This window comes from Penicillium digitatum, chromosome 1 (genome assembly GCF_016767815.1).
Source record: "Penicillium digitatum chromosome 1, complete sequence".
NCBI lineage: Eukaryota > Fungi > Ascomycota > Eurotiomycetes > Eurotiales > Aspergillaceae > Penicillium > Penicillium digitatum.
The window spans coordinates 7,478,174-7,505,724 of NC_089384.1; the positions used below are offsets into that span (position 1 = coordinate 7,478,174).

Consider the following 27,551-nt stretch of genomic DNA (forward strand, 5'->3'; position numbering starts at 1 on the left):
ACAAGGTCCATAAGAATAGGCTGATGACTCCCAAAAAAGCAATTTCAAATAGTTGATCTCTCAACTGAGTTCGCTTGAAGATCCTAAGCTGACACTGAAAGGATCATTATCCAGTTCATACGACATTAGCGCTGAAACTTGGCGATGATCGTCAGAAGGACAGGGCGGCACACCCGGGGTGCGCGAGATGGTGCAATGAGTTTCCAAACAAATGGTATGCGGTTTCGGTAGCAGAGAGTGCTGATGCTCGAGGCGGGCGCTCAGAACATGCTGGGCAGCCGGCTCAGAAGAATATGCTTTTAGAACACTGTTGATCTGACAGATCAAATCTTCGAGCATGGGATGTTCAGTCAGTTGAGTGTCTTGATAAAAATCCATCGGCACACCAATTTTCGCTTTCAAGATCCAGGTCTCTCCTGGTCGTAACCGTGCCAGATGGCAGTCTTCTATTGCCGACTCAAACCGGCATCCGTGGCCCTGTTCAAAAAACAGTTTCAAGTCCGATAGGGCGCCAGGACTGAGACCAGTACGAAGCTGCCGGACGACTTTGGAAACCTTTCGCATGAAGTGAACTTCGCAGGATCGTGGATCTTCTGCATCAGCATCATAGAAAATGTGCCAGCCTAGTGGATGATTTGCTGTGTCAACAGGGAAGCAAAGCTGAGGAGAGATCGTATGGATACCAATAGCCGGGTCCACGCCAGAAATAAACAGATTTTCTGGGGGACATGCAGAAATGAATACCAGATGACAAAATGCTGCTCTAGGAGAGGGGCGAAAGAGTCGAGATGCATGTTGAATAGAATTACCCGCGTCCGAGCACCTTCTCGTTTTCTTCAATTGGCGGAGAGAAAACTCATTCAGAGCAGTTCTCAGCGTCTCGAATGGGTGAAACCCCAACGGAAGAAATACCTCGAGCCCGTTTTTAGAACTTCCGTCAACCCATGCTACGCCTATTCTGTCGCTATTGATGAGCAAATTCGAAGTAAACACAGAAGATGCCAGGACCATTGGAGTCAAAAGGCTAACAGAAGCCTGCCGCCTGCTTAATGGTCAGTAAAACAGGTTTTCCTTGACAAGTAAGCCAGCGGGTCAACTCACAAGCTGTCAAAAAGTATTATAACGTCAAGGGGTGCAAGGCTCGAGCTGTCGGGTAAGAAAATGGGCTCAACATCAGCAGATACATTTACTGATGTCCATACAGACATCGAATCTGTGCTCGTGGACGGCCAGCCTGTGTATGATCTCACGCTGGCAAACGTGATAGGAAGCTCCAACGGGCAAAGTAATCCGGACGAACCTGGGCGTAAAATGTTCGATAAAGACCTACCACTATGCACTCTTGATTTGTGTTTTGGGATCGAGTCTGGTGGCGGTTCTATCGCACCGGAAGCCGAGGCTGACTTCGATGATAGACATGGCTCTATAGAACCGTAAGACCCAGAGCTCCAACGAACAAGAAGTTGTGGCGCCAATTGATACCCACTCTGGGTCATGAGTCCTCTTTGGTGGTAAACACGGCGCCGCGACGCCTTTAGCAATCAGTCAGCAGGAACAAAATTACTGACATCATGAGAGATATTACCTGGTCGATGAATGGATCTTCATTCACATCAAGGCCCGCTTTGCGGATACCTCGGGGAGCTGCGGCATGGCCCTGACGAATTTTCACCACATCGATGTTGTAAAGGCTATCACTGAGAGATGGGGTTCTGGTTGAGGCCGCAGGATCACTTGAATCGTATTCCACGCTCGCAGAAAGGGATGAACGGCGAGAAGGAATCTTTGGATATGACAAGCTCGACGCAGAGCTAGATGTTGAGTTGGTTCTATGTAAGTGTGTGATGTAGGGGGTGCGACGTTTGAGCACAGTAATCGGCGTAGTTGGTGTGTCCTTCATGGTTTCCGGTGATCTAAACATGCTCCCAGTCGGTGGCAGGACGCTCGAACTCAATCCGAATATCCGAAGCCTCTGTCGCACGAGCAAAAGTCGAGTGGAGCGTGACGGGGCAGGCCACTGAGTCCGATGGGATCTTCTTGCGTCTCTGCTGCTTCCAAAGACTAAAGAAAGACAGGCACGACAGGCACGATTCTTTGAGTGTATGAATGCTCCAGTAATTGGAACACGCAAGAGCGATGACAACAACGAAGATGAGAACAACGATAGGAACAAGGATCAATGCAATAATTAAAGCTGAGCTTTTGATATCATATGATAGCTTATAGGTCATTTTGCTCGAATCTATTGATGTGAGGAGGAAGAATGGGAAGTAAACAACATTGAAGCCATAAGCTCGCTCCTGCCGCTTGCCAGGGAACCGACGACTAAGACGGCAACGACGATATCATTTCCATGGCTCTTGGGCGGAGGATCCATGGAACTCTCCAAGGTAAAGTAGAAGAAAATTCCACAAAAAAGGTAAAGTAGGACTTTGGGTATCATAATAGCACTTATATCCCGTTCCCTGCCATCGCAGCCATCTTCTCCTTGACTGAGTCCATGGTTGCATCATCCAGCCGCGAAAACCGAATCTAGAAGATAATTAGTCTATTTCGACGGGACACACCAAGGGTCATACCATTTCATCCACACCCCCACGAGCAGCACCTCCAAACAGCATCGGCTCAGAGTGGGAGTTTTCAATCTCTTCTTTCACCCGCCTAGCCCAAATTCCATCCCAATGCCAATCCCCCGGAAGTCGAGCCTGCGGGCTTCCTCTTTTCAGTTGTCCTCGAGGGCCCCCTCGGCGATGTGCCTGCCATGCATGCCATGCTCCAGGGTTCCCTGCGACCTCGACCGGCAGCGAATCCAAAACCAATTCGTCATCAAATGTCGACCGAATGTAATCTAATATCTCCGACACTGGGACAACATCCCTTCGTTCTGCAAACAGATCCATGGCAGGTACCTGTGCTAAACGTGGCGGTTCTACATCGCCATCCTCACTAGCCGCCGATGTCACCGAAGGGCTTGACGTGTTTGATTCATCACCATCCTCTGCAACCGGGTCGGCAGAGCTTGTGTGTCCCGTCGATGCAGCACTTGCACTAGTACCGCTTACATTTCGCGAGGTATTCCCAGATGTTAGTCCGCTCCGCTTTGCCCTGCCAAACCAGTGAGGGAATCCATGGCGCAGACTGAATCCTCCAGGCGGTAATCGTTCATCATCTGTTGCACTGACAGGATTGTCACTTGCTGAGCCAGTGCTAAAGGTATATGTAGTGAGAGGTACAATCAATGGGTGGAACAAGTCGGTCGCAAAGGTGACTAGAGGAGGCAGGTCGGGGTAAGTGTCTGGGAAGCGGAGTTGGAATCGGAGGACAGCTGAAGCATAGGGACCTGTAAGCGGGAGTTAGCCGACACGTGGCGAAGTGAAGAATCAATTCGAATTCACCTGAGCGAACAAAAATCACTCCATTCCATAGTGTTGGGTCCCCGGGCGCGAGGCTCACATAAACCCCTGGCGGTGCTGCATGTCTCAAGCTCGCGCTATGGGAAAGTCAGTACACGGTTTAGTCTCCGCGGTATAAATAGGCTCACAATTCCAGGTGGAGCTGCTGCTTCCGAAGTGAAGGTATGCAGGGCAACTTGGAGGTCGACATGTCTAATTTGTCAGAGGAGGAAGTTGGGAAGATCCCGGGGTTGACGCCCGGCTTATCGATTGCTTATCGCCGATACATCCGAACTCAAAAATCCACTGAGCAGCTTGGGAGTTTCAATTCTTGTACATGAGTTAAAGGGTTGATAGTTTTTCTGATTAAACATAGGGTCAACAAATAGAACATCAAAAATGGACCCGAGTCCATCCCTGTTCTTGGTAACCTCGGCAGCGTTGCCAATTACTTCAAAAAATGAGGAAAACAAGAGCATTGGTATGATAGTCACAACCTGGACTGGCCAATACGGTCTCCACGACAAAAGGAGAATATAGCTGCGGTCTATGCGTCTGACACCGACCAGTTAATCCTTATGAACGCAATTTTAAACGAAAAAAATTAATGAAATCTTGTTGAAATCGATAACCGAGTTTTTGCGCATTGCGAAGGAGCTTGCTAAACGATGTGATGGTGTTTTTCTTCGTTTTGCCGAGTTGCCACTTATTTTTACCGGAAAAAATTGTGGTATCAAACTTGTCGATCTAACCCGGCTTCTCTCCCATGCGACTTTCGATTTGGCTATCAAAGATTGAGCTATACTTTATTTTGCCTCGGAGCCCTATCGATTTGGCACTCCGAGCTCCGCGAATATAATGCATGATACATGGCTCTCGTTAGGGCACAATCTAATCTAAGCCGTGTCTTTGACATGCCTACATATTCGTCGGCGGGAAACGAAGTCTATCCAAATCTGCCTGTATCCCCAAGATACCCAAAATTTCCATCCCCTCCCGAACTCCCTCGTATATCCCTCCGGCTACACTCTCAATCCACCAAGCAGCGAAATTTGTGAAAGCAAGACTAAACCGCCCTTCGTTGAACTTGCAAACAGCAGCTCCAATATTAGCACTGCCTTTCTCTACCATATCAGCTGCCTCCAGTGAAGTATCCACGATGCGTTCAGTGATGTGACGTGCCCGCTCATGCTCATATAATTGGCGCAATAACACCTTTGCATATGGTATTATGAAACGTAATAGAATGAAGAGATGCACAATCGTCGAGGCGAGAATTTTATGCAGATACGATCTTGGCTGAGGCCTTGTGCTATGATTTGCATCATCCCTACACCCGGGCAGCGGGTTTTCTGTCGTTAACCCAACTTTGACCGGCTCTGGGATGTTGCGCTGAAGCATTGAGGTTTCCTCAGCGGTCAGATCGGGAGGCAAAGCATCGAGAAGATAGACCAGAGCGTTAAAATAAAGAGATCTAGCCAGACGGCCGTCAGCCTGCGGCTGCTGAGCTTCAGATCCCGCATTGCGGAGAAGATTGAACGCTTCACAAATGTTAGTGAGAGTGGTGGAATGAACAATTTCATGTAAGAAGTCAGCGAGGGCTCACCGGGCACGACTCGATTCCACCGCAGACCAGACGCGGTCTCGTATTTCGTCATGGATCCCATTTCCTCTCGGGCGGTATCTGATCCCACGGAGCCAAACTCGAACGAATCCAAGTCTTTGATGGCCGTAGAAGGCTTTTGGAGCTCGGGTACTACTGATGCAGAGAGATCACCGTCACATAGTAGACGAGGTTCGGACGAAGGTTTCAGTCCATTGTGTTGATCGCCGCTTGACTTGGCGATCTTGGACACGGCTTGGGAAGAACTTGGGCGGGGTAGTCGACGCCGAACCAATGCCGGGATGGGGAAAAGAGCGAGTCCTGAATACTCCATTTGCACTGCGGTGATCTGAGTTGAAGTTGACAGCTAACTACTTCCAAGATTCATGTGAGCTTGTAGGGGTTTGAGGGCAAAATTTGGATTAAATCGCGAATGACAGAAAGTGCTAAAAATAGTTTAACAAAACTGTCTTGTCAACACACTTCCAACGTTCCGAAATGCCAACTGATAAGACATCAGATAAGAGAATCCCTGCCGATCCATTCCGAGGCCAAGAACCAAGATTAGCTTGGGATTAATGAACAAACTTGAAATTCTAGTAACTCCTCTGATAGCTCAGCTGGAAGAGCGCAAGACTGTAATTGTCCTGTTCTTAAAAGAACTTGTCATCTTGAGGTCCCTGGTTCGATCCCGGGTCAGAGGATTTTTTGTTCTCCTCTTCAAGAACTTTAAAAAACCCAAGAGGTATAAATCGGACGTATTAGTCAAAATATGGGAATGTCGAATCGATGAAATCGATGATCAAGAAAGAAGATTGCCAGGGTCGGCAGATACGTACAATCAAAAACCACTGATCAGAGAGAGGAAAGTACAGGTTTATAGGATAGCATTGCTCAATCTCAATCTGGCGCAAGCCAGCGGGCGTATGTGGCCAACATGACCGTCTCGTGACTGGGGCTTTGCAGGGTTACCGGCGCGGCGAATTATTTATCCAACCCGCTGCTGGACTTAAGTACCCCTTCATACATCTCCGTCAAACATGAATCTCTCAACTTCTCGCTGTATCTACCCTTGGTTTAGAAGAGAGAGTTGCGTTCGTGACTTGAGTATGTCCCGCGTCATGCAATCGCCGACCCCTCTCTTTAGAGCGCTTGAGGATGGGTCGGGTAAGTTTCAAATCCTTGGTGCGGTTGGGTTGTCTAGAAACTGACCAATGCTAGAGGAACCTATCGATGTGGCTGATTTATTCAGATATCAACGATATAGGTGGCTGTATGTCGTATGTATTCTTTGCTTGGTGAAATCTGACGTCTCTAGGAGCGGAGAATCTGAGAAGCTTGCAACGCGGTACCGCAAGTTCAATTTGCAGGGCCTTCTTGACGCTTCTGTCAAAACTGTGGGCATTTATGGGATAAGCTGTATGCTGTTTCCCACATCGACTTTACGGCCCTAATTGTCAAATATAGGTATCAAGTTGTTAAAATGTGTCGAAGGGCAATTCAATAAGGCATTCCTCCTGACAATGAGTAATGGCTTCGAGCTCATAGCTCGATTACCCAATCCCAACGCAGGTCCCGCATTTTACACAACTGCGTCAGAAGTCGCGTCGCGCCATTTTGTATGTTACTTTTCTCCATCGCATCTGTTGAAAAGCTAATGGGAGACGTAGTTACGTGAGAAAATGAGTCTTCCTATACCTCGCATTTACAGTTGGTCATCTGAGGCATCTAATCCGGTGGGAGCTGAATATATCCTCGAAGAAAAAGCTCCTGGTCAGGCTTTGGGGAAAATATGGGATAAGCTCTCTTTGGAAGCAAAACTAGACATGGTGAACCAGGTTGTGGATATTGAGAAGAAATTTGCATCTATCTCAATTCCCAAGCATGGCTGCATATACTACGAGGCAGATCTGAAATCATCTCCCGTTAGGTATGAGCGTCTTGAGTTGAATACTTCGTCTAAGTTTGGATCATTCCAAGACAAACAGTCGCCATTATTCGCGATCGGACCTTCAGCTAGCCCAGTTCACTGGGAACGAGAGAAGGCCAAAATGAAGCTAGACAGAGGTCCATGTCAGTTCTGGATATAAAATTTCATCATGTCATATACTAACTCGATTTTAGGGGAAAACGTTGCTGATTATGCTTTGGCGCTTGGAATGAACGAAATTGAATGGGCTACCTCAACAGCAAGGCCAAGAATGAATTTTCACCGATCTATGACGTCTCCCGAAAAACCTAGTGACTACATCGCCCTCATTGAGGATTACATGGCCCTTTCTCCGTATCTGGTGTCTTATCCTTTTACCAAGTTGCCCAATCGAATTTCACATCCGGATTTACACCTTGATAACATTTTCGTCGATCCAGATACTAACCAGATAACTTGCATAATTGACTGGCAGCAGACTTGTGTTTCCCCAGTATCTCTACATCGGTCCCACCCGCAAATGCTTGAGTTATCGGCCGCGTCGCAGTCTCGTCAAGGCAAGCACGAGAGTGATCTTCTAGACCATCATTATACTGCTATCAAGGAAAGTGATCCTGTTCGGTGGAAAGTCCTCGCCGACCCATTTCATCAAGTCAAGTCGAATCCCATAACCATGGTACCTGGATGCTGGGACCGGGAAGACCTATTCTCTCTACGCGCTGCGTTGATCACTGCCGTCGCACACTGGAATGACATGGGGCACGGTGGAACACCGTGTCCGGTTAGTTTCGGAGAAGAAGAGCTCTCACAGCATCAGGATGAGATGGATCTACTTGAGGGTATTTCCACGGTTCTTCATCAGCTGCAAGATGATGGGCTCATTCCATTGGGCGGCATGGTTCGTCCAGGGTATTATGACCGTGCCATGGAGTTGAACAATCACTTCAGGCGTGAATTCATTGCTTTAGCCGAGAACGAGCACCAACGGGAATTGCATGCAAAGGTCTGGCCTTACCAATGAGAACATGTTTTATTTCTTTCTTTCACTTGAGGTATTTACTCGACAATACAATGCATCCGCGCAGACATATGGCCATTTTGAACAAAATAGTACATGGAGTAAGGAAAAGGGAGGGAGGTCAGTGCGCATTAGGCAACCTCACTTCGTTAGCCGCATTAGCGTGAGTAGAGGCGGCGGAGGTAATCGATTCAGAGCCTATCGATAAACGCCTCCAACAAGAACTACTGGCTGTTAATTGTCGAATTTCCAGGGTGTCGTAAAGACATGGTGTGGGGGCAGAGTCCTATCCTGCGAGCACATCACACGCTACTATGTATTGGGTCTAGCCTTCTGTGGATTCTTTGTTATATGAGCTGGAGCTTCAGGCTTGGGTTCTCTGCTCTAGCTTCAGCGTCTTCATCATGGGCATCACCGAAAGCAAGATACTTTTGGGAAAACTTGCGACCGCATGTTCGAGCGCAGAGCGAAACAGACAAACTGGCATCCAACATGTTCTGTCGGACAAACAAGTAAGCTATCAATAAGCAAAAACAAATCAAGTCTAATCAAAGCCAGTTCGTCAAGTGTCTTGCAACTCTCTGGAATAATCTGCCCGGGCCTTCTAAGGACGAAATTACCGGTCGTAAGCGCCGCAGAAAATCCCCAAAAACCGTCAAGGATCAGCAAATTGAAATATCTGCACTTTTAAAGCCCAACCTGAGTTTGTGGGCAAACAAACCCGAGTCTTTCCTGTGTCCAACCACCCACGAAAAGCCTGTCGCTGGATTGACTAGTCCAGTTGCCATGTTTTACCAGGAACTTTCGGTCGCCGAAACTCGGAGTGCTGGGGATGCGATCCGATTACGATTTCTAAAGGTTGTTTTTCATCATTTGAAGGATAGGTTCTGTGTGAGCTATCTCCAACCTGACGCTGTAAACTGGTTGGCCACCAGAGTTGCTGCGGCAGGACTGGATGGCGGCGACGCCGGCAAAATTTCAGACAAAATCAAGAACTGGGCTTACTTGGGAGGAAAATACGATGCGTTATGCAGAGATATTGGAAATTACAATGTGGTAGAGGATTGCAAATATCTAGGAAACCTGATACGCTTGCCAGATGACGTGACCGATAGATTGTGAGCCCAGAGAAGCTCCATCTGCCTATCCATCCAAACTGACCATATTACAGTGTTCTGAAAGAACTCAAAGTCAAAGGACCTGACAGGGAGAGAGAGGTCGACTCGTTAACGCGTCGCGGTGTTTATCAATCGAACAAGGAAAATGATGACATTGATTGTCTAGCAGATACGATTTTCGGGCACATGTGGAATCAGATTGAGCCCTGTATTCCACCCGGCGATATTGAATGTGAAAGAATTTTTTGTTCTTTGAAAGGTATGCAATGTCAACCTTCAATACATGTAATGGAGAATTGCAAACGTGCCAATGCGAGGCAATTAATCGGGCGTTGCAGGCTGTGGAATTTTCAATCCAACGACAAGGCTTCTGGGATCAGAAAGGAAAGGGGCTCATCACAGGTAAGTCAATCAATCAATCAATCAATCAAAGTTCAATTAACCTGTTGCAGTCTAACTAGTTGCGTATGACTATGCAGGCGCTTCTCCAACCGAAGCAAGAACTCGAGACCCAACGCCGAGCGGGATCGCTCCCAGAGTATACAGATGATGCCGAAGTGAGGAGTGCAGAATCAGCCCATTCCCGTAACCCGTTCAACCCATACCCGCAAAACCATGCCCAAACCCATACAAAAGAAATCGTTTGATGAACGCCGTGGAGTGCACCCTCTACTTCAATCTCTCACTCCCTTCTCACCTCCATGCCTCGCCTCTCTCTGCTTCCTCCCCTGCCTCAGTTTCGGTTGATGGTGACGTTCTTGGTGGCCAATTCTTTGGCATATTTCGCATCCATAGCTGAGTTTCTCGCGTCTCAGCTTCATTCTCGTCATTGTCTATTACCCATCGTCTTCCACACCTAGATCCATTGCCGTGAGGCCTACCGGTTCGTCGTCGTCCTCGATTCTAGCGTGTCGGAATTGCTGGAGAAGACCTGTTTGGTGCATAAAGTTGACCACGTAGCGGGTGGCCTGCGGGTTCGAAACTATCTTGTCGTAATATCACAGGTAAGTCCTATTGTATGGTTTAAGCTTCAGGGTCTGACTCTCGGTAGTCTCAGCGGATGACGAAATTTGTAACAAGCTTTTTAACTCAGTATCAACCCACAGGACTGACATAGTGGACGTCCTCCACTAATGCGATCCTTCTCTGGGCGTGATGCCTAGTCCTGTTGTTTGAATTTGCTTTGAGCTTGTGTGAAAAGGCGTTGATAGAAGCAAGGGAGATGAGGTTGCGGAACAATGCGTTATCTGCATTGGAAGATTGATAAAGGACCAGACAGCCAGTCCCGCCACCGCGATGCGCAATTTGGCACCCAGCGATGCTTACTCGGGTTGCAGTCTGGCGGTCTTCTAGACGACTGTTGTCCAAATGTGATGCTCCATCGTCGAAGCAATGACGATCCGCAGCATCCGATTACGTCCGAGGATTTGGTGCGTTTGCTAAAAGCACAATTGGACGAAAACATTGACCGATGTACACCCCTTGGAGGTTGCGGGGCGTACGGTGCGCCGTTCAAACTTACTTGTCTCGTATATGGGTATACCGTCATCGGAAAAGGAACCACGTCGGCGCTGTGGACTTTGCAGCGGCCGCGAGTCTCAAAACGACGACTACCTCAACCAGAGATTGTTGACTCGAAACGTCTTCATGTGACGTGAGGACGGGTGCTCATTTTAACGAAGTAGCAATTCAATTATGCACGGTAACTAAGCATGAAGCATTTTCGGCCCGTATCCGTGTGGATCGGTCGGTTTCTTAATCAATCATCCAGACCCTAGTACTTAGCTACTGTCCACATTCACTGGGACTCCCTGTTAGTTACCTTACATGGCATTGAGCATGACGACAAATCATCTCACTATACCCCTCAACTGTAAACAAACCGCTTACAGCAATACATATGCATCTGGTGAGCTTTGCCTCTGCATATATCAGAGTAAAACCACATGCTTAAATGGATTTCTTCATCTTGGTCGACTTTTTCGCTACGATCAACCTACAAATCTGTGCGAGTGCGAGCAGTTCGCCAACGGTGAGCAAGAGGGGCTGGTGATCAACGTGCATTGATCTCGGCTGATAGGCCTTGCATGTATCATATTTATCCGCTCCCGAGGGAGTATTCCGGGGTCTGTTACGAAATATAGGATACTTGTACCGAAAATAGACCATGGCGGCAATATATTATGCCACAATAGATCGAGCTTACCCGTCCCAGGCAAGGTTCGCGTCTGGCATATGGCCTGAATCAGAATACAAAACGCGTAGAACCAGACCACGCCCCTCATCTCCAGTCCGCCTCATAGTTTTCTTGTTCTTCTATCTCGCCCTCTAACCCTATCACTAATAAAACCAACGGGTAATGCGGTCACAAGACGCCTTGATGAGATGAACGGGGACTCGTAGATACCTGGAATCGATTGAGAAAACACCAAAAGTACTTGTGAAAATGCAAGATCGGGCAGTTCTCATGCGAGCACGCAGCTTCCCAAGTAGCACTCAGCACAACTCGACGAAAATCAATATTCGATAATTATTTAGACATTAGTATATAGCTACCGTCTACATTCACTGGAACTCCCTGTTGGTTACCTTATATGGCATTCAACATGAGGACAAATCATCTCACTAAATTGACATTAAAGGTAAAATCGATAAAAACAATACGGAGACGAGCATTGGCATAAATTGCAACGAACTAACGCAAGACGAGTTCACATTCGAGTTACTGACTGTCTGGCCCTTTTGATCAATCGTTCAGATCGTCTCGGTTCAGGGGAGACGCTGTCAGTATCTGAAAGTTTGCGTTTGGCTGACCATCTGTCATAAGAGCCATGTGGCGGTTCATTGGTATTACACTCAGTGGTGCTATGTGGTGTTTCCTGCGTCTGAGATTGATCCGTTATCGAGCAGGTGTCCGGCACACCGCAAACCGGGTAATTACTGTCTTCGTATCTCTTTCGATCAGTTTCTAGCAAAGGTCAACGAAAAGCATGTACCCGCTTGGCTAGTTTGACTATAGAGAGCAACGGAGTGATCTTCCATCACCTTAGGCGCTCTGTCCTTGGTTGCTTTATCACCCAGGCGGGGACAATTCTGTTCAAGGATTCGAGGCTCTTCCGGATCCTCGCTGGCTAGCCGCGTAGTGAGGGATAGAGCAGAAACAGAGTTAACGTCTGCACGCTCGTCTGCTGGGGCTGGAAAGCTTTCATCGATTAATATCTCCCAGAATCGGCATCAGAACCAAGATGCTCTGCCTCATCATGGCCACAATCCTCGTCAACATGAATCACTATAGGGTTGGAGGCCGAGCCCAAAGGAGCAGGATCATCTCCAATCACTATGGGATTGGCCTCAGTGCCTAACTCGGAAGAATCGGTGAGTTCGTGTATGACCAGTGTAGGCCAGTCTGAACGCTCATCGGGGATTGATACTTCGCAATGTCAAGTTAGCAAAATCCATAATGCTTCTAGAATATCCCTCACCGAAGGACTCGCGCGCAATGTTTGTAAAAGAGCTCATACTGACTGGAGCGGGGAGTAGAGGCGAAAACAAATGCTTAATGATTGATGTAGGGTAAGACTAAGGGCTGTGATCAAGCTCAAAGACCTAATCAGATTCTTGACTGTTGCTATCGGAGAAACAGCGTGAGAGATACATGGCTTTATATCTCTCGTCTGGCCGATTACGCCTTGTTCAGCCTGTAGAGCTGAAGCAGGCACCTTCGTCCAGGTCACAGCAGCAAGACCCAGCAGGATCGCTTCCATACAAGGCCTGTCTGCCAATCGTCTCCATGTCTAACGCACATTGCATTGGAATACCGTACGAAGGATCAGCTTATCGTCCATTTGATCCAATAACATCACAAAGCGCAGTTGCTAGTTACGGAGGACTGCACTCCTGCTCATCGACCGCGCCCACTAACACCGCCACCGTTTCGATTGAGCTCTGTTTGCCAGTCGTGTCACGGCCCAGGACAGAAGACGACGCATGCAAGACGGACCAACACAGAGACTAAGGACCCCCTCATCATCCCCAGTCCGCGCGACGCAGATACACAGAGCGCCTTCGGTGACAGGGGTCGGGACTGCGTAGATCTCCTGAATGAGGACGACCGCGACCCCGAGATGATACCATAATGATGCTGCTATTCCTGGAGAACTGCAAGTACGCGCATCGTCTGCGCCCAATGTCCTCACCACTGGATTGGTTGAGCTCTGCTCGCCAGTCGTTTCATAACTCGAGACGAAAGACGAAACGCGGAAGAGCGGACCAACATGGTGACACACGCTACCTCCATCTCCAGTCCGCATGACCTGTTCCTTGTCCTTCTATCAAGTCCTCTGTGCCAATCGATCGTGAAGTCAATGAGTTCAGTCACAAGGCGTCCAGTCAATTGAGCTCTACTTGCCAGTCATTCCGTAACCAATTGCTGTGGATGAGACGCTCATGAGGTACTCACCGAGAGATCAAAGCTGCCTAATCGCCTCCAGTCCCACGTGTAGCTCGTGTTGAAGGATTCACCCCCTGCTGTCTTATCCGTCCATCTCAGCGTGTCTGCCAATGGATAACCACGTCAAAGGGGCCGTCAAGGACAGGGCGTACTTGGCGAGCTGAGTTCCACTCAGCTATTTCTGAAAATGGAACGACGGTACGAAGGATCGACGGGAACGGAGGCGTGCAAACGGTCTGGGGAGAACGGCGAGCGATTTCAGAGATCATTGAAGCGTCTCAACAAGGCCGCTGTGGAAGCTTCACATCATGAAGAGCAGGGAAAGGAGGAGTTGACCATGTTATCCAGCTTTCGCAGACGCTTGTATCGCTGCCTTGCGCGAATTGGAGGGAGGAGCGTCCGGTCGAGTATGCAATTGATGCGGTTTAACCAACATTCCCCTCGGTCCGAAATTGATTGGACACCATCAGCCACAAAACTCTCACTCTCGTACTGCGCCCCAAGGCAGATCCACGAACCCGCCGCACACAGGCGATTGTCCACAGAGGGTTTAGGGCGACTGAAACCAAAGGGGCAATGGATCGACGACGGACCGGCCGACTGACATGTGATGTGATATGACGTGACGGAATCTGCCGGTCGTCGTGACGGACCAGGGGCAAAAATACCTCATCTCGAGCGTAATGGCGAGGGCTGAGAGAGAACGGGGCAGGGCGAAGGAAGCAGCGCAGATTGCGCTCCAGGGCTCGAAGGACCGCATAGGACTGGCTGGTTCACGCCGGCGATAACGGGGGTGGCGGAGCTCGGTGAACTGGATCAATGGCAAAAATGCCTCATCTGCAAGGCGCGCATGGGGGACGGGCCGGGGGGGGGAGAAAGGAGGAGCAGGAGAGCCAGAAAGTTGCAGGGGCGATGGGGAGGACTTTATAGAACCACGCACGGCGACGCACAGGGCGCTGTGACGCTAGACCGAAAAAGCCAGCGCTAGGCCTAATAACGTAATTTGCGGAAGGAACTACAACCATCCGATATGGTGTAGTGGCTAACATCGCCGTCTCTCACACGGCAGCCGGGGGTTCGATTCCCCCTATCGGAGTTTACGATGTAGTTTTTTTCGGTGTGCATTAATTATGCACAAAGTAAACATGAACTGTCAACGTTTGTAGTTGGATAGAGTGAGAGATCAAGGAGACTATAAGCATAGCGGTGATAGAGGTACAGTCACTACGCAAAAGTTTTAACACCCCCTTTGGCCCCACCTACATACCGCCTTCCATTATAGTATACACCGCTCTATATCACGCGCTAGTGAAGCTCGCCCATGGCGCGTATATCTCGCGTTTTTCTACCTCTCTCTGCTCTCTATACCCCTATAATATTCCTATTTTATGGGCTGCCAGTAATGCCTGCTCGATCTGAGCTTACCCCGGCTCTTAGAGAGAGGATATGTGAGCTTCACTCGGCTGTTCACTGGGGTTATAAGCGCATTCACAACCGGTACCCATGGATTTCTCTCTCTACAATCCGGTATACAATTAAAAAAGAGCACGAACGGCGTGCTGGTGTTACGAAACCTCGCTCTGGTCGACCAAAGAAGCTTGATGCCACCGACAAAGTACGTCTTTTGGATGCTATCTCGAATAATCCACGTATTACCCACGAAGACCTTCTTACTGAGGTATCTTATAAAGTGAAAATCGACTCAGTTCGACGCCTTTTAAATGCTGAAAACCTCCGGAAATGGAGATGTAGCTGGAGGCCTTATTTATCTGAGGAAGCTGCACTTAAACGACTCCGTTGGGCCGTACGTTACCGACACTTTACCCCTGAGGATTGGGCCCGTGTTTTTTGGTCTGATGAGTGTACGGTTGAGCGTGGGATTGGTGTTCGTCGAGAATGGACCTTTATTCGCCCGAGAGACCAGCCGAAAGAAGGACAATGTCAAGGATTACCACACCGAGGCAAGCAAGTTAAACAGATGTTTTGGGCTGCTTTTTCGGGGGCTACAGCGCAGCTTGCATGGGATCAATTAGATCTAGATCATCTAAAGCATCTCTGGGACCAAGCCGAACCGGGTGGAGGCTGTTGTTGAGAGCCAGGGGTGGTATACGCCGTACTAGATGGATAGTTTGAATTCATGGTTTTATTCCGGCAGAAAATTACATAATATAGGGGTGTGGGGCCAGGGGTGTTAAAACTTTTGCGGAGTCACTGTAGGCAAGAGTTTCTATTAAGGTGTGGTAACCCTATACCGGAAGGGGGTGGGGTTACTTGGCGACGACCGGGTATAAGTGTGTATGTTGTAGGTAATGAAAGATTCGTACTTTTGCACATCGTAAAACGATGTCTGAAAAATTATTTGGCCAATCGTACGCTCACCCACTTCTCTTTTTCCCGTGTAAGATGAAATTGGCACCGCAGACAAAAATACATGACAGATCAATCTCCGATAGGGGGAATCGAACCCCCGGCTGCCGTGTGAGAGACGGCGATGTTAGCCACTACACCATATCGGACGGGTACGATAGAGTCCCGATTTAGTTTAGCTATAGGCTTTGGGGTTTAGCGTCATCAGTCTCTGTGCGTACCCGTGCGTGATCCACTTTAACACCCCACCCTGTCGCCTGCCGAAAAGACACTCTTTAAACGCACCTCAGAGCTGCCGTCTGGTCAACATAGCTTCACAGGGATCGGATAAGCCCAAGTATTTTCTGTTTCCGGTGAACAGCCTTGACTGTTCTCTGGAATAACAAAAGTTGGAGACTGGGAACAGCTAAGAGACAAACAAAAGTCGCCGCCGTAAGCTTTTCATGAGTCGTGTTTTTCTTAACCAATTCTTCCAATGCAGGACTCTTGGTTTGAGAGTTGACCTGCATATTTATACAGACGCGCCTGAAATCAGTCTCACCGTATTGTCTCCGATTAAGGAGCCTCTGGACCATTCAGTTCCCAGCAGCCCTTGCGAGGCGGATTACATTCCTGACACTGAAGGGCCCCCTCCATCATATGCCTGTCCCCCAATAATACGAAGCAAGCTACATGCAGTGGCTGTGCCAATGAGTCTGAAAGCATGCTTTCTGTCGACTTAATGCAGCAATCAGTCATCCTCCATACAGTTGAGTAGCGGATTTGCCTTGCTTTTGATTGAAGGCCTAGAGCCTGCGCACAAATTGCGGATTGGATGATGCCGAGTGGAATAAGAGTAGGCACCCACCTAATTTAAAGCCTACGATGTAGAGGTATTAAGAAGGAGACATAATGCAATGTAAGACGCATCCAATGTAAGACGCATCCAATGTAAGACGCATCCAATGTAAGACGCATCCAATGTAAGACGCATCCAACGTAAGACGCATCCAATGTAAGACGCATCCAATGTAAGACGCATCCAATGTAAGACGCATCCAATGTAAGACGCATCCAATGTAAGACGCATCCAACGTAAGACGCATCCAATGTAAGACGCATCCAATGTAAGACGCATCCAATGTAAGACGCATCCAATGTAAAGATGGGAGAACTAGCATAGAAGCCGATGATATGCTGAATATCGAATGTAACGAGAACATCATTTACGTCCACAAGGCATCGAATTTGCCTTTGAAGCACTCCGAGGATAAATCCTTGTTATATGCACCTCTTGCTGACTCCACTGTTGAAGTTTGGACTCAATGAACACTCTGTCAATGATTAGATAAATCATTGAAGCTGTGGAGGTAGAGGGAAACGCATGGAGCCTCTTGCCATAGAAGCGAGAAATATTTCAAGCTTGAAGACGGCTTTGGACAAGATTTAAACTTGGAAATTAGAGATTGCATACTATCGAATAATTCATCTGGTCAGATACCACAGGACAGTTTTGGAGCACAGAGTGAATTTCTGACATGAACATTCAAAAGCGAGAAGATGACACAGTTATAGTGATAAAAATGGCCATGAGATGCGGTCAAAAGGGAAGCCAGCAGAAACCCATTATTTGGTGGTGGTGGTGTCCGCTAGCCGTCGAAGGAAGGTGACAGCAAAGAAAACAGAAACACAGACAATTTAGAACAGACCTCGACCATCGGGTGGCATTTTTGAGTTGACGGAGAAAAGTGAGTTGCTAAATGGAAAAAAAAAATTCAACAATATAGTTGATGTACACGGTTCTATCCTCGCAAGGTTCAGCTTCTTGTGGACGACTGCTACACCTTCTCATTCAGTTGCGCGAGAGCATCGCATAGTGAGATGCGAGATTCGGGAGCCGCCTTGGTCAGACCATCAGCGATAAATTGCAGTTTTTTATTAATCCCAGGGGTGCCACTCTTTTCGGCGAGAGCCGAGAGTAATCTTCCATAAGCCCAACAATCCGTGGCAACCCGTGCCTCAAATGGCGTATTGGCAGGACTTGTTTCACTGTTTTGTTGAATGAGGATCTGCATCTCTGGTGAAAGCCATTCCCACACGTAACCACCGGTTCCGCTAACATCGATAAGGACGGCATTTTCATTGGCATCCAAAACGATATTCGATGGCTTGATGTCAAGATGAGTTCGCCTTCTCTTGTGCAACGATCTTAATGCTGTGCCAATCTGTAAGGCCCATTGTATTGGCAAAGCATCAAACCGAAACTCGTCCTCAAAAATTTGCTCAAGCGACCCTCTGGAATAGTATTCAAGAAGAAATCCTGTGATCACTGCTGGCATATTGGTTGACGGGTAGGTCTTATACGGGTTCTCCGAAACAACTAGGCCAACTAGCTGCGCGATGCCCGGAAGTCCGCGGAGTTCTGCAAGGACACCAATCTCGTTCATCACATGTTTCGTGTCTTCAGGCTCATAGATAGGGCGGTCAATAGTTTTGTAAGCAAACGTGTGTTGCTTAAACATAACTCTGGAGACTGTTGGAGCGACAATCTCAACAGTCTGCAAACAACAAGCCTCAAATATTGGTAAACATCGTTCCCGCGCTAGAGTCGGGTATGTGACCCTCTTTGGATCTTCTGCGATCTTGCAGCGCATTTGATGGGCAACGGCAATGAAGGAGTTTGCTGGATTTTGGTGCCCATCCCGTATCATGATCGAGTTTTGACTCTGCTCGGTCAAGCTTAAAGTAATGCTTGTCACAGTATCGTCCAAAAGCTGCAACTGGCCGAAATCAATCGCTTCAAGGAATTCTTGAAAGACGAAACGGCGTTTGAAATAACCCAGGCCCCGTACTTGTTCTGGCAGTGACCAATCTACGGTAAATTTGATCCACCATGAAGAGCCATTGTTGTGAAATATCAGGGTCTGTGATGGACGGTCACCGTTCCGGTCTTGAAAAGACTTGAATTCCAATCTGCGTAAGGGGGGCGTCTTTTCGGGCATTGCGATCGATTGCAGAAAGTGAGGTATTTTTTTTTGGCCAAAAAAAAAAAAAATCGAAGAACTCTTAAGATAAATTGATTGGAAAGGGGGAAGGGATGATAGTTGAGTTGTTGCTTGGATCACGTGTGGTTTATGATGATGATGATGAATTCATTGACCCGATTTAGCTCGCTATTACATACATGCTGCTATGCGGGGGTTGCGTCCCAGAGCCCGCTCCCGACGATAAATGGTGGTGCATTCCCAGTATGCAGATCCACCCTGTGAGCAGGACTCGATTTCTTCACGTGTGGTTTACAAGAAGTTTGGAATGACTGATCAGATTTGGTACGCTAGTCCAATCTGGGAACATTCCGCCCTAATCATTTGATATGCTCCGAGTACGCAGCTGTCATTCATGTCGTTTATTTTCTTTGGCAGTCATTACGTATATCAGGAATCTTTTAATTGGATTGAAAGCATCTTAACGGAAGAAATCTGGCTGAGAATACTACAGTACGCTCTATCACTTGACAGCTTTCTTGCCCGATAATAGTACACCACAACAAATGGTTCTTGGCTTTGGGAGAAAGTGCCCCCTCCCGGGTCCATTTTCAAGATCCAGCACTCCATTGCAACAATGCAACTTGGATGTGACTTATGCTCCACTATAGATACCTCTGGAGTCCGCCATTCACTGTGGACTCTGTATGCTCGTTAGAACGTGAAATGGAATATCTCAATGAGGACTGACTTGGTCCTTCTCTTTTGAGTCCTGGCTTCTTATCACAGCCTGTTTTGTTGCAGAATGTTCCCGTCGTGGATTGTTTGGTAACCTTGGGCGGGTCACATATCTGGCCGGCTTCCACTGCTTCTCCACATGGATCTCCCATCAGTGTAGCCGTGTAGTGACCACAATTGTAGACGCGAACCACAACATGACACAAAATGAATGTTGATAGAGTTGCAGTGATAGGAGAAATATTATGGGTATTAATTGAAAGTTCTCAGAAGGACTTGAAGTGAGAGACGATCGAAAGTACTGATTCAGGTGGGCAGAAAATTTGAATCGAAGACAGAAGAGCACAGTTTAAGTACGGAAGATAAGTTTTTGATATGCTTAGGAAAATGCTGTGGTATCATGGAGCTATCTTTATATTGAGCTGGTCCGACTTTTATCACCTTTGGACCGCTTGGACCTCCACTACACTGTTGTTCGTAGATGCAAAAAGGCTTTCGGCGATTCGACCTATGGTGCCCACCGGCAATTTGCTGCACAAGCGAGGTCAAGCCGTAACGCCAACGAAAGATGCATGAGGCATTTTCATCATTAGGTCTCGTCTTGGGGATATCAGGAATATCCGGCTGATCAAAACTCAGGTTCAGACCCGTTCTTTGTTTCGTTCCTCTTTTGTTTCGTTCCTCTTTTGTTTCGTTCCTCTTTTGTTTCGTTCCTCTTTTGTTTCGTTCCTCTTTTGTTTCGTTCCTCTTTTGTTTCGTTCCTCTTTTGTTTCGTTCCTCTTTTGTTTCGTTCCTCTTTTGTTTCGCACCTTTCTGTTTCGCCCGATCCTGTTCTAACAGGTCTGTTTTGTCTTCTCTCCGTATATCTAAAGCGACCGACGCATAAAAGTGCTCACAAATATCAATTTGGACCCTTGTTTACAACTGATTTGGATTGCAAGGTCTAGCATGGCAGTTGGTGAGAATCATATCGAGCCAAGGAAATCTTGCTTAACTTTGTAAATGTGGAATCTAGATCTACGAATCTAAATTTATCACATTCTATAACGAAGACGTGGTCTACATAAAATAAGTAATCATAGGCTCTCAGCTACTGTATTTGGCCTGTTTGCTAAACCACTGTCTAACCGCAGTATTCAAGTGCGGTTTCTGAACGTGGCCCAACCGATCGCAATTAAGAAATTCCAAACCTTAACCGCGTTTTCGTGGTTCCCTAAAGGCACCGCAGTGGTTTGACCGCGGTCGGTGCCGAGCTCTAATTCTGAAGTATTTTCTGAAATATTATCTAAAATTTGTTTTCTGTCGAAACATTTTGCTTCCTTATCAAGTTTATATGAATGGAGCCACTTGTGCTATGGTCTTATTGACTTGCTACTAAACCTACCTGCCGCTTTCCAATTGCGATAGAATGTTTTGATTATCTTGGATGTCATAGTCACGTGAGGAGGGGATTTCTGCCCCACCACGAAAAGTCAGCGGCCGTGTGCCAACAAGGCGACACGTTGATGGAGGTTGGGCATTCACAGCTACTCCCGAGAACCCGTTCGAGCCGCTTATATTCTGGATCTACTCATCATATCTACTCCCACAATCTTGTTCAATCCGTCGTTTTTCAATCTCATCGAACGCCTGGCGCAGTGCGGAACCTTTAACACGAATCCCGACAGTCGAAGTTTTTCCAGGGGTTGGTTGAATCGCCCAAGACATCCATGATGACGACAAATGAACATTATTCGAGAATACAGCTGGATACAGACGGGGATGAAGAGATCTTGGGAAAAGCCAAAGAGGTCTGCTACCCTTTTTTCTTTGTTGGAAGACATTTGAAACTAATAGGAGCGGCATCCAGCTAGACGGGCAGCTCCAAGTATCTCTATTCGAAGTCGACCAAACTTGGACATCTTATACGCTGAAAATGATACCTGGCCATCTGACTAATCGTCTTATCGTTTTTCGCCCACATCTATCACGGGACCTTCTTGGATGTATTCGGGTGTACCAAGCTGGGACCACTGCGAAACTTTGGGACGTATATGATTCGAGGGACACATTCATAGGCAAAGTTCCAAAAGATTGTGCAATCGAAGCAATGGTGGTTGATGTGAAATTTATCAAGCAGAGGGAGAGCCAGAGTTGAACATCTCAGGCAAGTCATGCTCTGCAGAACTAGAAGGAAAGCCGGCGTTGAATATCTCAGTTAAGTCGTGCTTTCCACCATTCGCCACTGCTTCGGACCGCGAAATTGACAGCACCAGTGATGCAACACGGTCTTGCTGTGTGGGAATCGTGAGGATTGCCGAGTGTCCTTGGGAATGCTCAGATCTTTTGTGTAGCTCAACGAAGGTATCCAAAATGTTTGAAGGCACGTCGAAAGCTACCTCGATTCCTCTTTGTCCTCCCATTTGTGATTCGGTTCTGTTGTACGTAGTTGCCGAGCCTCCGCTATAAGCGGACTCATAATGGAAGCGAGCACCATTTTGTTGTTCGGCAATGAGTCGATCGTTTGAGACACGATGGTTTATGGTTTGGTCGGCCTTTGAAACAACTACTTTCAAGGTCAGTATCTTGTTTTGCCATGTATCTGGGTTGGCTTCCATACAAGAAGTCAAGGGGATCAGTGCATCCGGACTTGTTTTCGCCGAAGAAATATCTCCCGCGTCTAATTGTTGTTGCAGTTGGGGTTCATAATGCAGAGGTACCTGTTTGTTTGGCAAAGCATGTCCCGGACAAGGAGAAGACTCTGCCCAGAATTGGGATGCTTTCTCCTCGAGTGATTTTGGAAAATTCGTCCTACATGACCATTCTTGCAGCCCGTGATAGAACCCATGATAAGTTATTTTGGGCAAACTCGAGATGGAGTATCTGAGCATGTAAAGTAGAACTGTCTCGGAACCAGCTGTTTTCTTGACCTTAAAGGCAATTTTGCGCGCATGCATTCGAACATGTGTGCGGGTTCTGGATCTCTTGACTGGACCGTCTTCTTTGAGAAGAGCGTTCCATGCAAGCAATTGTCGCTCCTGCCGGCCGCTTAAAGGGTTGGGATCTTGGTCCTCGAAGAGAAGAATCAGATCTTCAAGACTCTTGAGAAATCTCGTTACACTTTCTGGAGAATCCATGGCAAGACAATGTGAAAGACAATTGGGGAGGGAACAAAAGGGAAACGAAAGGGAATCAAAACGGAACAGAAGGGAATCAAAACGGAACAGAAGGGAATCAAAACGGAACAGAAGGGAATCAAAACGGAACAGAAGGGAAACAAAACGGAACAGAAGGGAACAAAAGGGGGAAAATGGGGCATAACAGAAATAGGAGACGGACAGAGACAGGTTTTGTGATTTTCTTTCCCGTTCTTGTTCCGTCCTCTTTTTACTCTGTGTTCCGTTCCGTTCCGTTCTATCCGATTCCAACTTAGCATCGCATTGAAGGGATATGATTTTGGATCTAATTAAACATGAAAATACAAACAACAAGGTGGCCAAATTCACATTGAGCGCGAATAGTCGATTAGAAGATATCATTCGTGATCACAATGAAAATCCGCTTCAGTGGCGGATAAAGGATTTGGGAGATCATGAGAAAGCAATGCATTCTAGGCCGAGTAAACTTGCCAAACTTTGCTTTGACCTCCTTCAAAAAGGAAATCTATCTGATCAGCCTCATGCAGGAAACGAAACCCACACGGCAACAACCCCTGAGTTTGGGGAACCATGGCCAATGGTTCCGATCCTGGTACTATACAGGATATTGATACGATTCATGGGATTTATAATATTGTATATTACTAACAGCCTCGATGCTTTAGATAAAGCAATGCGTTTTTCAGCTGCTTCTACGAGGATCTTGTGAAGTCTAAAGCTTTGTGTCTCCATCAAGAAAGCAATGTACCGTGTGGCGTGAGATCCTATGGGCTTCTTCACCACACTTTCTGTGTGGCTTTCTACCCAATCTAACTTCTCGAACCACCATCGGAATACCTCTGACGATTCTTTCTGGGGAACTCATCCATCTCGAGAGAATACACACGAAGAAGAGGCAGGGCCGGCAGTGAACACTTTCGAAGTGCCTACATACCCTCTTTCACTAGTGTGCAGGGCACCTTCAATCATTGAGACACAGCCTGTGCCTGTCGGCCCGTGCTATCATTCAACTCGCCGTTCTCTAGAGTTGATATCTTACAACCGTACACCACCTGTTCCAGAAGAACCGCCATTCGATGATACCTGGGCGAAATGGCTTCCCATTCTCTGCAAAAGTAAGCCTCTAACTTTGGCCACTACCAATTTACTCTGCTAAGCGGACAGGCTGATAAATTCAAACACACGTCCTGCAAATGCGCCTCGTATTGGAATTTTGATGGAGTACAAAGGGGAGGTGAAGATTTACCCAGATTTTCGAAAGTGCCTGCTTTTTGTTGCCAAGATGGATAATGGGACTATTGAAACCGTGTATATTGAGCCGCGTGAAGTCTTGGAAGGGGCCAAATCATCGGACTCGAGAAATCGGGATCGAACCCGCCAGGCCAGGCACATGTTGTCGCCTAAGGAGTGGTTTGCCTTAGAATATCGATATACGCGGAAGCGATAGAACTGTACGCTAGAGGCAATTTAGAATTAAAAGCCAAAAAATTGGATCATCGAGGTTCTCTCTAGTTCCAGAGCTAATCACCACTGCACCTAAGTCCAGATTCTGGCAGTCTGCTTGATTCTCTAAGTTGCTTCTCCACCGCTCATTCTCAGTGCTGCAAGATGCCGTGTTCTAATCAAGACCAAGGAAGCCATGGAGAAGGTCAACGGTGGCGGGAAATAGGAAATGCAGAGGGCTTCACCTTTCTGTCATGCAGCTGATCTAAAATGGAATGCCAAAGGAATTTCTTGGACATTCGGTATGCGAGGGTGCAAGAGAAACTGCGATCTAGGACTATTTTGCTACCTCTAGCTCTTAGTGTTCGGCTAATCGACCAACAATTTCCATCCCCGAGGATGCGTTGGCAACACTGTGCTTTATTATAAAAGAGGTTGTCGTCGTATTTTGAGACTCAGTTCCATTTCACTGTTTACGTTCACTCGGACTCAAGATGTCTGAGGCGGAAAGGCAGCTCGAAATTTTGCTACAAGCTCTGGTGAAATCGGATTTGAACTATATCTGTCCTCGATGTTACCAGCTCTTTTCAGACATCATTGCATGTTATCGTCATTGTCGAGAGGCAGGAGAAGGCAACAAGGCTAGAGAAGGCAACAAGGCCAGAGAAGGCGACAAGGCCAGAGAAGGCGACAGAGCAGATGATATTCACAAGGGGCTTGGTTTGATCACGAAAAAAGACTTCCCGGAATTCCTTAGATGCTATCGGGTGGCTATTGGGTTCTCAATTGCTGACTGTGATCTTCCATTGGGAGGCGGCCCCGGACGGCGCTCATATGACAAGTGCTTTGCAGTTGAATTTGTGCTTGAAAAGTGTCGTGAGTCTATGATTGCGAGAAAAAAGCTTCAAGGTTTCTCACTAATATTGGGCACAGTCCCTAGTAGAGACACAATGGACGCAATGTGGCTGGCCGTGATCAAAATCTAGGTGAGATTTCACCGAGTGAGGCCCCGATGGTAAGTCGCAAAAAGCGCTTCTCGACTAATGAGAATCTAATACCGCTATCTTGCACAGTGGGGACACATCTCAAGGCTTTCCATGGGTTAGGGATAGAGCGGCAATATTCTTTTGTCGCCATTTGCCAAGCGTTTCCCAAGAAACTACAGAGCTCAATTAGATCAAGCAGGCAGACAGACAGTCGAAGTGAGCCATTGGGCGATTCCATCAGCCACGGTAGCAAGCTACTATCTGAGTGTACTGGTTCATACACCCTGACGCAAAGCATCCCCAAAAAGTAAAGAGCGAGAGACGCAAGAGCTAGCACACTAGTACTTGCGAAATGAACTAAAAAGATTAACAAAAAAACGAGATTTCAACTCTGGCTTAGTATTAGTCCCCACCAGGGGAGACAATGCATACTGGATTGGAAAGTGGAGCACATCTAGTCAAAGGAGGGCAGCCCCCTCGAATGACGAATGCTTTTGTGGCACCAAATGGTTGCGGAAGCGCAGCCAGTGCGTCAAAGACGCCGGTCATTGTATATCAGTCCAAGCGGCCATTGCTCAATCCAAGTTCGGTCAGCTTTCATCCTAACACAGCTCTCTAATTCATATCGAAGTCGGACAGCCATCCTGTTCTTATTTCTCCCTGGTCTCTCTCATGAAGATGGACACCCACTGTCCTCCATCATGCTCTACCGTTCTTACAACCCACCATCCTCACTGGGATATCCAAGAAGATGCCAGTCATCAAGCCATGCATGGTACACAGCCTTTCAGACCTTGGAAATATCCTCGACTATCGTCCAACCTTACCGAGCTCTCTTATGGATACAAATCCGAGCCACCTCGGACCCAGGGCAGACTTGAAAGGGCTTCCGTTTTATCTCGAGTGGCAGCAATTCAACTTTGCCGACGGGACGTGGAAGTACGTGATTTGATTTACCCTGCTTTGAACCATAATTATAGACAGATGGGATCCCGAGCACATCGCGCTTATGGAGATGAAAGGCCACAAGCTTTTTCTTAAAACGGGGTATAATCACAAACTACTCGAGCTGCCCTGTGTGGCCAAACGTTTAAGTGAAAACCCAGCTATTGGGTGGCCAAGGGTGATTTTCCAGACCAAGTAGGTCCTGAATCCATTACCCTACATGTACACAATTAATCATAGATTCACCAGTTTCAGATGCGTGTAAGTTTGCACCCCCTACCAACTTGGCCCTTTATTCACAAGGAGAAGAGCATTTTCGATTACAGGAGCAACAATCACTTGTGATGAGCCACCAGTTACACTTCAAGCCAATTTTCCGAGTTTCATTCCAGGTTTTCTCTCAACTTTGAATCCAATCTCATGCACTACCTTGGCAGCGTCAAATCTCACCGAAGGCCTTAGGAATTGCGTTCCAAAAGACCGCGAAGCCTTTGGAAAGTAGTTTACATGAAAACAGTATGTCAACCAGAGAATTCCAAGGACAATATTGATACAGGATACAAAGAGCTAGCCAACGGCGCCAAATGGAACCATGAAGTCGTAGCAAATCAGGCCGTACGCAAACTCTTTGGCCGAGTGCGCTCGCGAACACGACTTTCACCCCCCAGCACACTGAAAGAGCTCTATCAAGCTGGCTTCAACAGCCTCAATGCAAAGATGTGTCGAGACCTTCTGGGCAAGTGGATCATTATTATGGGAAAGAAGAAAGGGTCGCCATACGTGAAGAAACCAAGCTGGTGGCCCGATAAAGTCGAATACCAGAGTGCTCGAATGCTGTCTGGCCTTGGTATGTGCTCCCGCAGCTTGATACTTACACTCATTGACACTCCATAGAGATCAAAACAGTCCTCTTCTACATGTTCTACAGTAAACAAGGCCGTGTTCTCTTTGGGAGATTCTACGCCGCTCGGAATGACGTCGATATCACCGAAAAAGACAAAGAGACTCTAGCATGGACTCTCTGCATTCGAAGTGTCTATTAAACGGATATCAGGCTTCGTGAGTACCGATTGACTTTGGGTTTCTGCTGTAAGCCACCTGACAGCATATAGGGCTGCCTGTTGTGATATGAGGCTGGTGCAGATCAGGAACCAAGCCGCACCGTCGGAATTCACTCCGAAGTGTCTATACAGACGACCAAGTTGATTGGAAACCAACTTGGCTCAACGTTGTATGTATAGGCACATGTATCCCTCTAAAATAATAAGTCAATTCATACCTCTGAACAACAACACTGCCTAGGGATAACTCGGTGTCTCAATATGCGCTTTGAACATCCGAAACCGAAGTTCTGGCGCATGCAATATCTCGCAATCTGTCTTGAAAAACTTTTGCTAATCAATTGCCCCTGCATTTTGAAGATGTTATAAATCTTAATTAAGAAATGGAATCGAGCTGAAA

At 47.3% G+C, this 27,551-nt stretch overlaps 13 protein-coding genes and 3 non-coding genes across 16 annotated transcripts; 8 read left to right on the forward strand and 8 right to left on the reverse strand.

The window, feature by feature from the left end:
- Window positions 1–60: 60 nt before the first annotated feature.
- Pdw03_4928 (Ubiquitin-conjugating enzyme, E2) lies at window positions 61–1,900 on the reverse strand (the record flags this gene model as incomplete). The annotated part of the gene is made up of 4 exons (XM_066100871.1): window positions 61–623; window positions 684–1,042; window positions 1,102–1,532; window positions 1,586–1,900. The coding sequence occupies 4 exons, from the start codon at window positions 1,898–1,900 to the stop codon at window positions 61–63; spliced, it is 1,668 nt and encodes a 555-aa protein (XP_065956271.1).
- Window positions 1,901–2,451: 551 nt separating this feature from the next.
- Pdw03_4929 (Ubiquitin-conjugating enzyme, putative) lies at window positions 2,452–3,603 on the reverse strand (the record flags this gene model as incomplete). The annotated part of the gene is made up of 4 exons (XM_014680591.1): window positions 2,452–2,532; window positions 2,580–3,340; window positions 3,396–3,490; window positions 3,542–3,603. 4 exons carry the CDS (start codon window positions 3,601–3,603, stop codon window positions 2,452–2,454), a joined length of 999 nt encoding a protein of 332 aa, XP_014536077.1.
- A 707-nt stretch (window positions 3,604–4,310) lies between these two features.
- On the reverse strand, window positions 4,311–5,329 carry Pdw03_4930 (protein crossbronx-like protein; the record flags this gene model as incomplete). The annotated part of the gene is made up of 2 exons (XM_014680590.1): window positions 4,311–4,933; window positions 4,999–5,329. The coding sequence occupies 2 exons, from the start codon at window positions 5,327–5,329 to the stop codon at window positions 4,311–4,313; spliced, it is 954 nt and encodes a 317-aa protein (XP_014536076.1).
- A 271-nt stretch (window positions 5,330–5,600) lies between these two features.
- Window positions 5,601–5,699, forward strand: Pdw03_tRNA26. Its single transcript has one exon. It is a non-coding gene; the product is annotated as a tRNA-Tyr (tRNA).
- A 405-nt stretch (window positions 5,700–6,104) lies between these two features.
- Window positions 6,105–7,946, forward strand: Pdw03_4931 (Protein kinase-like domain; the record flags this gene model as incomplete). The annotated part of the gene is made up of 6 exons (XM_014680589.1): window positions 6,105–6,162; window positions 6,217–6,268; window positions 6,314–6,414; window positions 6,463–6,614; window positions 6,666–7,068; window positions 7,120–7,946. The coding sequence occupies 6 exons, from the start codon at window positions 6,105–6,107 to the stop codon at window positions 7,944–7,946; spliced, it is 1,593 nt and encodes a 530-aa protein (XP_014536075.1).
- A 401-nt stretch (window positions 7,947–8,347) lies between these two features.
- On the forward strand, window positions 8,348–10,178 carry Pdw03_4932 (uncharacterized protein; the record flags this gene model as incomplete). Its single annotated transcript, XM_066100872.1, has 10 exons — window positions 8,348–8,455; window positions 8,502–8,568; window positions 8,637–8,646; window positions 8,720–9,061; window positions 9,115–9,320; window positions 9,400–9,463; window positions 9,541–9,618; window positions 9,877–9,944; window positions 10,022–10,065; window positions 10,113–10,178. 10 exons carry the CDS (start codon window positions 8,348–8,350, stop codon window positions 10,176–10,178), a joined length of 1,053 nt encoding a protein of 350 aa, XP_065956272.1.
- Window positions 10,179–12,273: 2,095 nt separating this feature from the next.
- Window positions 12,274–12,580, reverse strand: Pdw03_4933 (uncharacterized protein; the record flags this gene model as incomplete). The annotated part of the gene is made up of 2 exons (XM_066100873.1): window positions 12,274–12,491; window positions 12,544–12,580. The coding sequence occupies 2 exons, from the start codon at window positions 12,578–12,580 to the stop codon at window positions 12,274–12,276; spliced, it is 255 nt and encodes an 84-aa protein (XP_065956273.1).
- A 398-nt stretch (window positions 12,581–12,978) lies between these two features.
- Window positions 12,979–13,780, reverse strand: Pdw03_4934 (uncharacterized protein; the record flags this gene model as incomplete). Its single annotated transcript, XM_066100874.1, has 3 exons — window positions 12,979–13,389; window positions 13,521–13,592; window positions 13,664–13,780. The coding sequence occupies 3 exons, from the start codon at window positions 13,778–13,780 to the stop codon at window positions 12,979–12,981; spliced, it is 600 nt and encodes a 199-aa protein (XP_065956274.1).
- Window positions 13,781–14,535: 755 nt separating this feature from the next.
- On the forward strand, window positions 14,536–14,607 carry Pdw03_tRNA27. Its single transcript has one exon. It is a non-coding gene; the product is annotated as a tRNA-Glu (tRNA).
- Window positions 14,608–14,913: 306 nt separating this feature from the next.
- On the forward strand, window positions 14,914–15,205 carry Pdw03_4935 (Transposable element tc3 transposase, putative; the record flags this gene model as incomplete). Its single annotated transcript, XM_066100875.1, has 2 exons — window positions 14,914–15,126; window positions 15,203–15,205. 2 exons carry the CDS (start codon window positions 14,914–14,916, stop codon window positions 15,203–15,205), a joined length of 216 nt encoding a protein of 71 aa, XP_065956275.1.
- Window positions 15,206–15,955: 750 nt separating this feature from the next.
- Window positions 15,956–16,027, reverse strand: Pdw03_tRNA33. The gene has a single exon. It is a non-coding gene; the product is annotated as a tRNA-Glu (tRNA).
- A 1,668-nt stretch (window positions 16,028–17,695) lies between these two features.
- Pdw03_4936 (CBL-interacting protein kinase) lies at window positions 17,696–18,859 on the reverse strand (the record flags this gene model as incomplete). Its single annotated transcript, XM_014680588.1, has 1 exon — window positions 17,696–18,859. One exon carries the CDS (start codon window positions 18,857–18,859, stop codon window positions 17,696–17,698), a length of 1,164 nt encoding a protein of 387 aa, XP_014536074.1.
- A 2,831-nt stretch (window positions 18,860–21,690) lies between these two features.
- Window positions 21,691–22,695, reverse strand: Pdw03_4937 (uncharacterized protein; the record flags this gene model as incomplete). Its single annotated transcript, XM_066100876.1, has 2 exons — window positions 21,691–22,124; window positions 22,179–22,695. 2 exons carry the CDS (start codon window positions 22,693–22,695, stop codon window positions 21,691–21,693), a joined length of 951 nt encoding a protein of 316 aa, XP_065956276.1.
- Window positions 22,696–23,161: 466 nt separating this feature from the next.
- On the forward strand, window positions 23,162–23,885 carry Pdw03_4938 (uncharacterized protein; the record flags this gene model as incomplete). Its single annotated transcript, XM_066100877.1, has 5 exons — window positions 23,162–23,177; window positions 23,244–23,308; window positions 23,382–23,421; window positions 23,478–23,831; window positions 23,881–23,885. The coding sequence occupies 5 exons, from the start codon at window positions 23,162–23,164 to the stop codon at window positions 23,883–23,885; spliced, it is 480 nt and encodes a 159-aa protein (XP_065956277.1).
- A 768-nt stretch (window positions 23,886–24,653) lies between these two features.
- Pdw03_4939 (uncharacterized protein) lies at window positions 24,654–25,265 on the forward strand (the record flags this gene model as incomplete). Its single annotated transcript, XM_066100878.1, has 4 exons — window positions 24,654–25,035; window positions 25,093–25,098; window positions 25,146–25,174; window positions 25,233–25,265. The coding sequence occupies 4 exons, from the start codon at window positions 24,654–24,656 to the stop codon at window positions 25,263–25,265; spliced, it is 450 nt and encodes a 149-aa protein (XP_065956278.1).
- A 1,332-nt stretch (window positions 25,266–26,597) lies between these two features.
- On the forward strand, window positions 26,598–27,133 carry Pdw03_4940 (uncharacterized protein; the record flags this gene model as incomplete). The annotated part of the gene is made up of 2 exons (XM_014680586.1): window positions 26,598–26,937; window positions 26,985–27,133. 2 exons carry the CDS (start codon window positions 26,598–26,600, stop codon window positions 27,131–27,133), a joined length of 489 nt encoding a protein of 162 aa, XP_014536072.1.
- Between the last annotated feature and the right edge of the window lie 418 nt (window positions 27,134–27,551).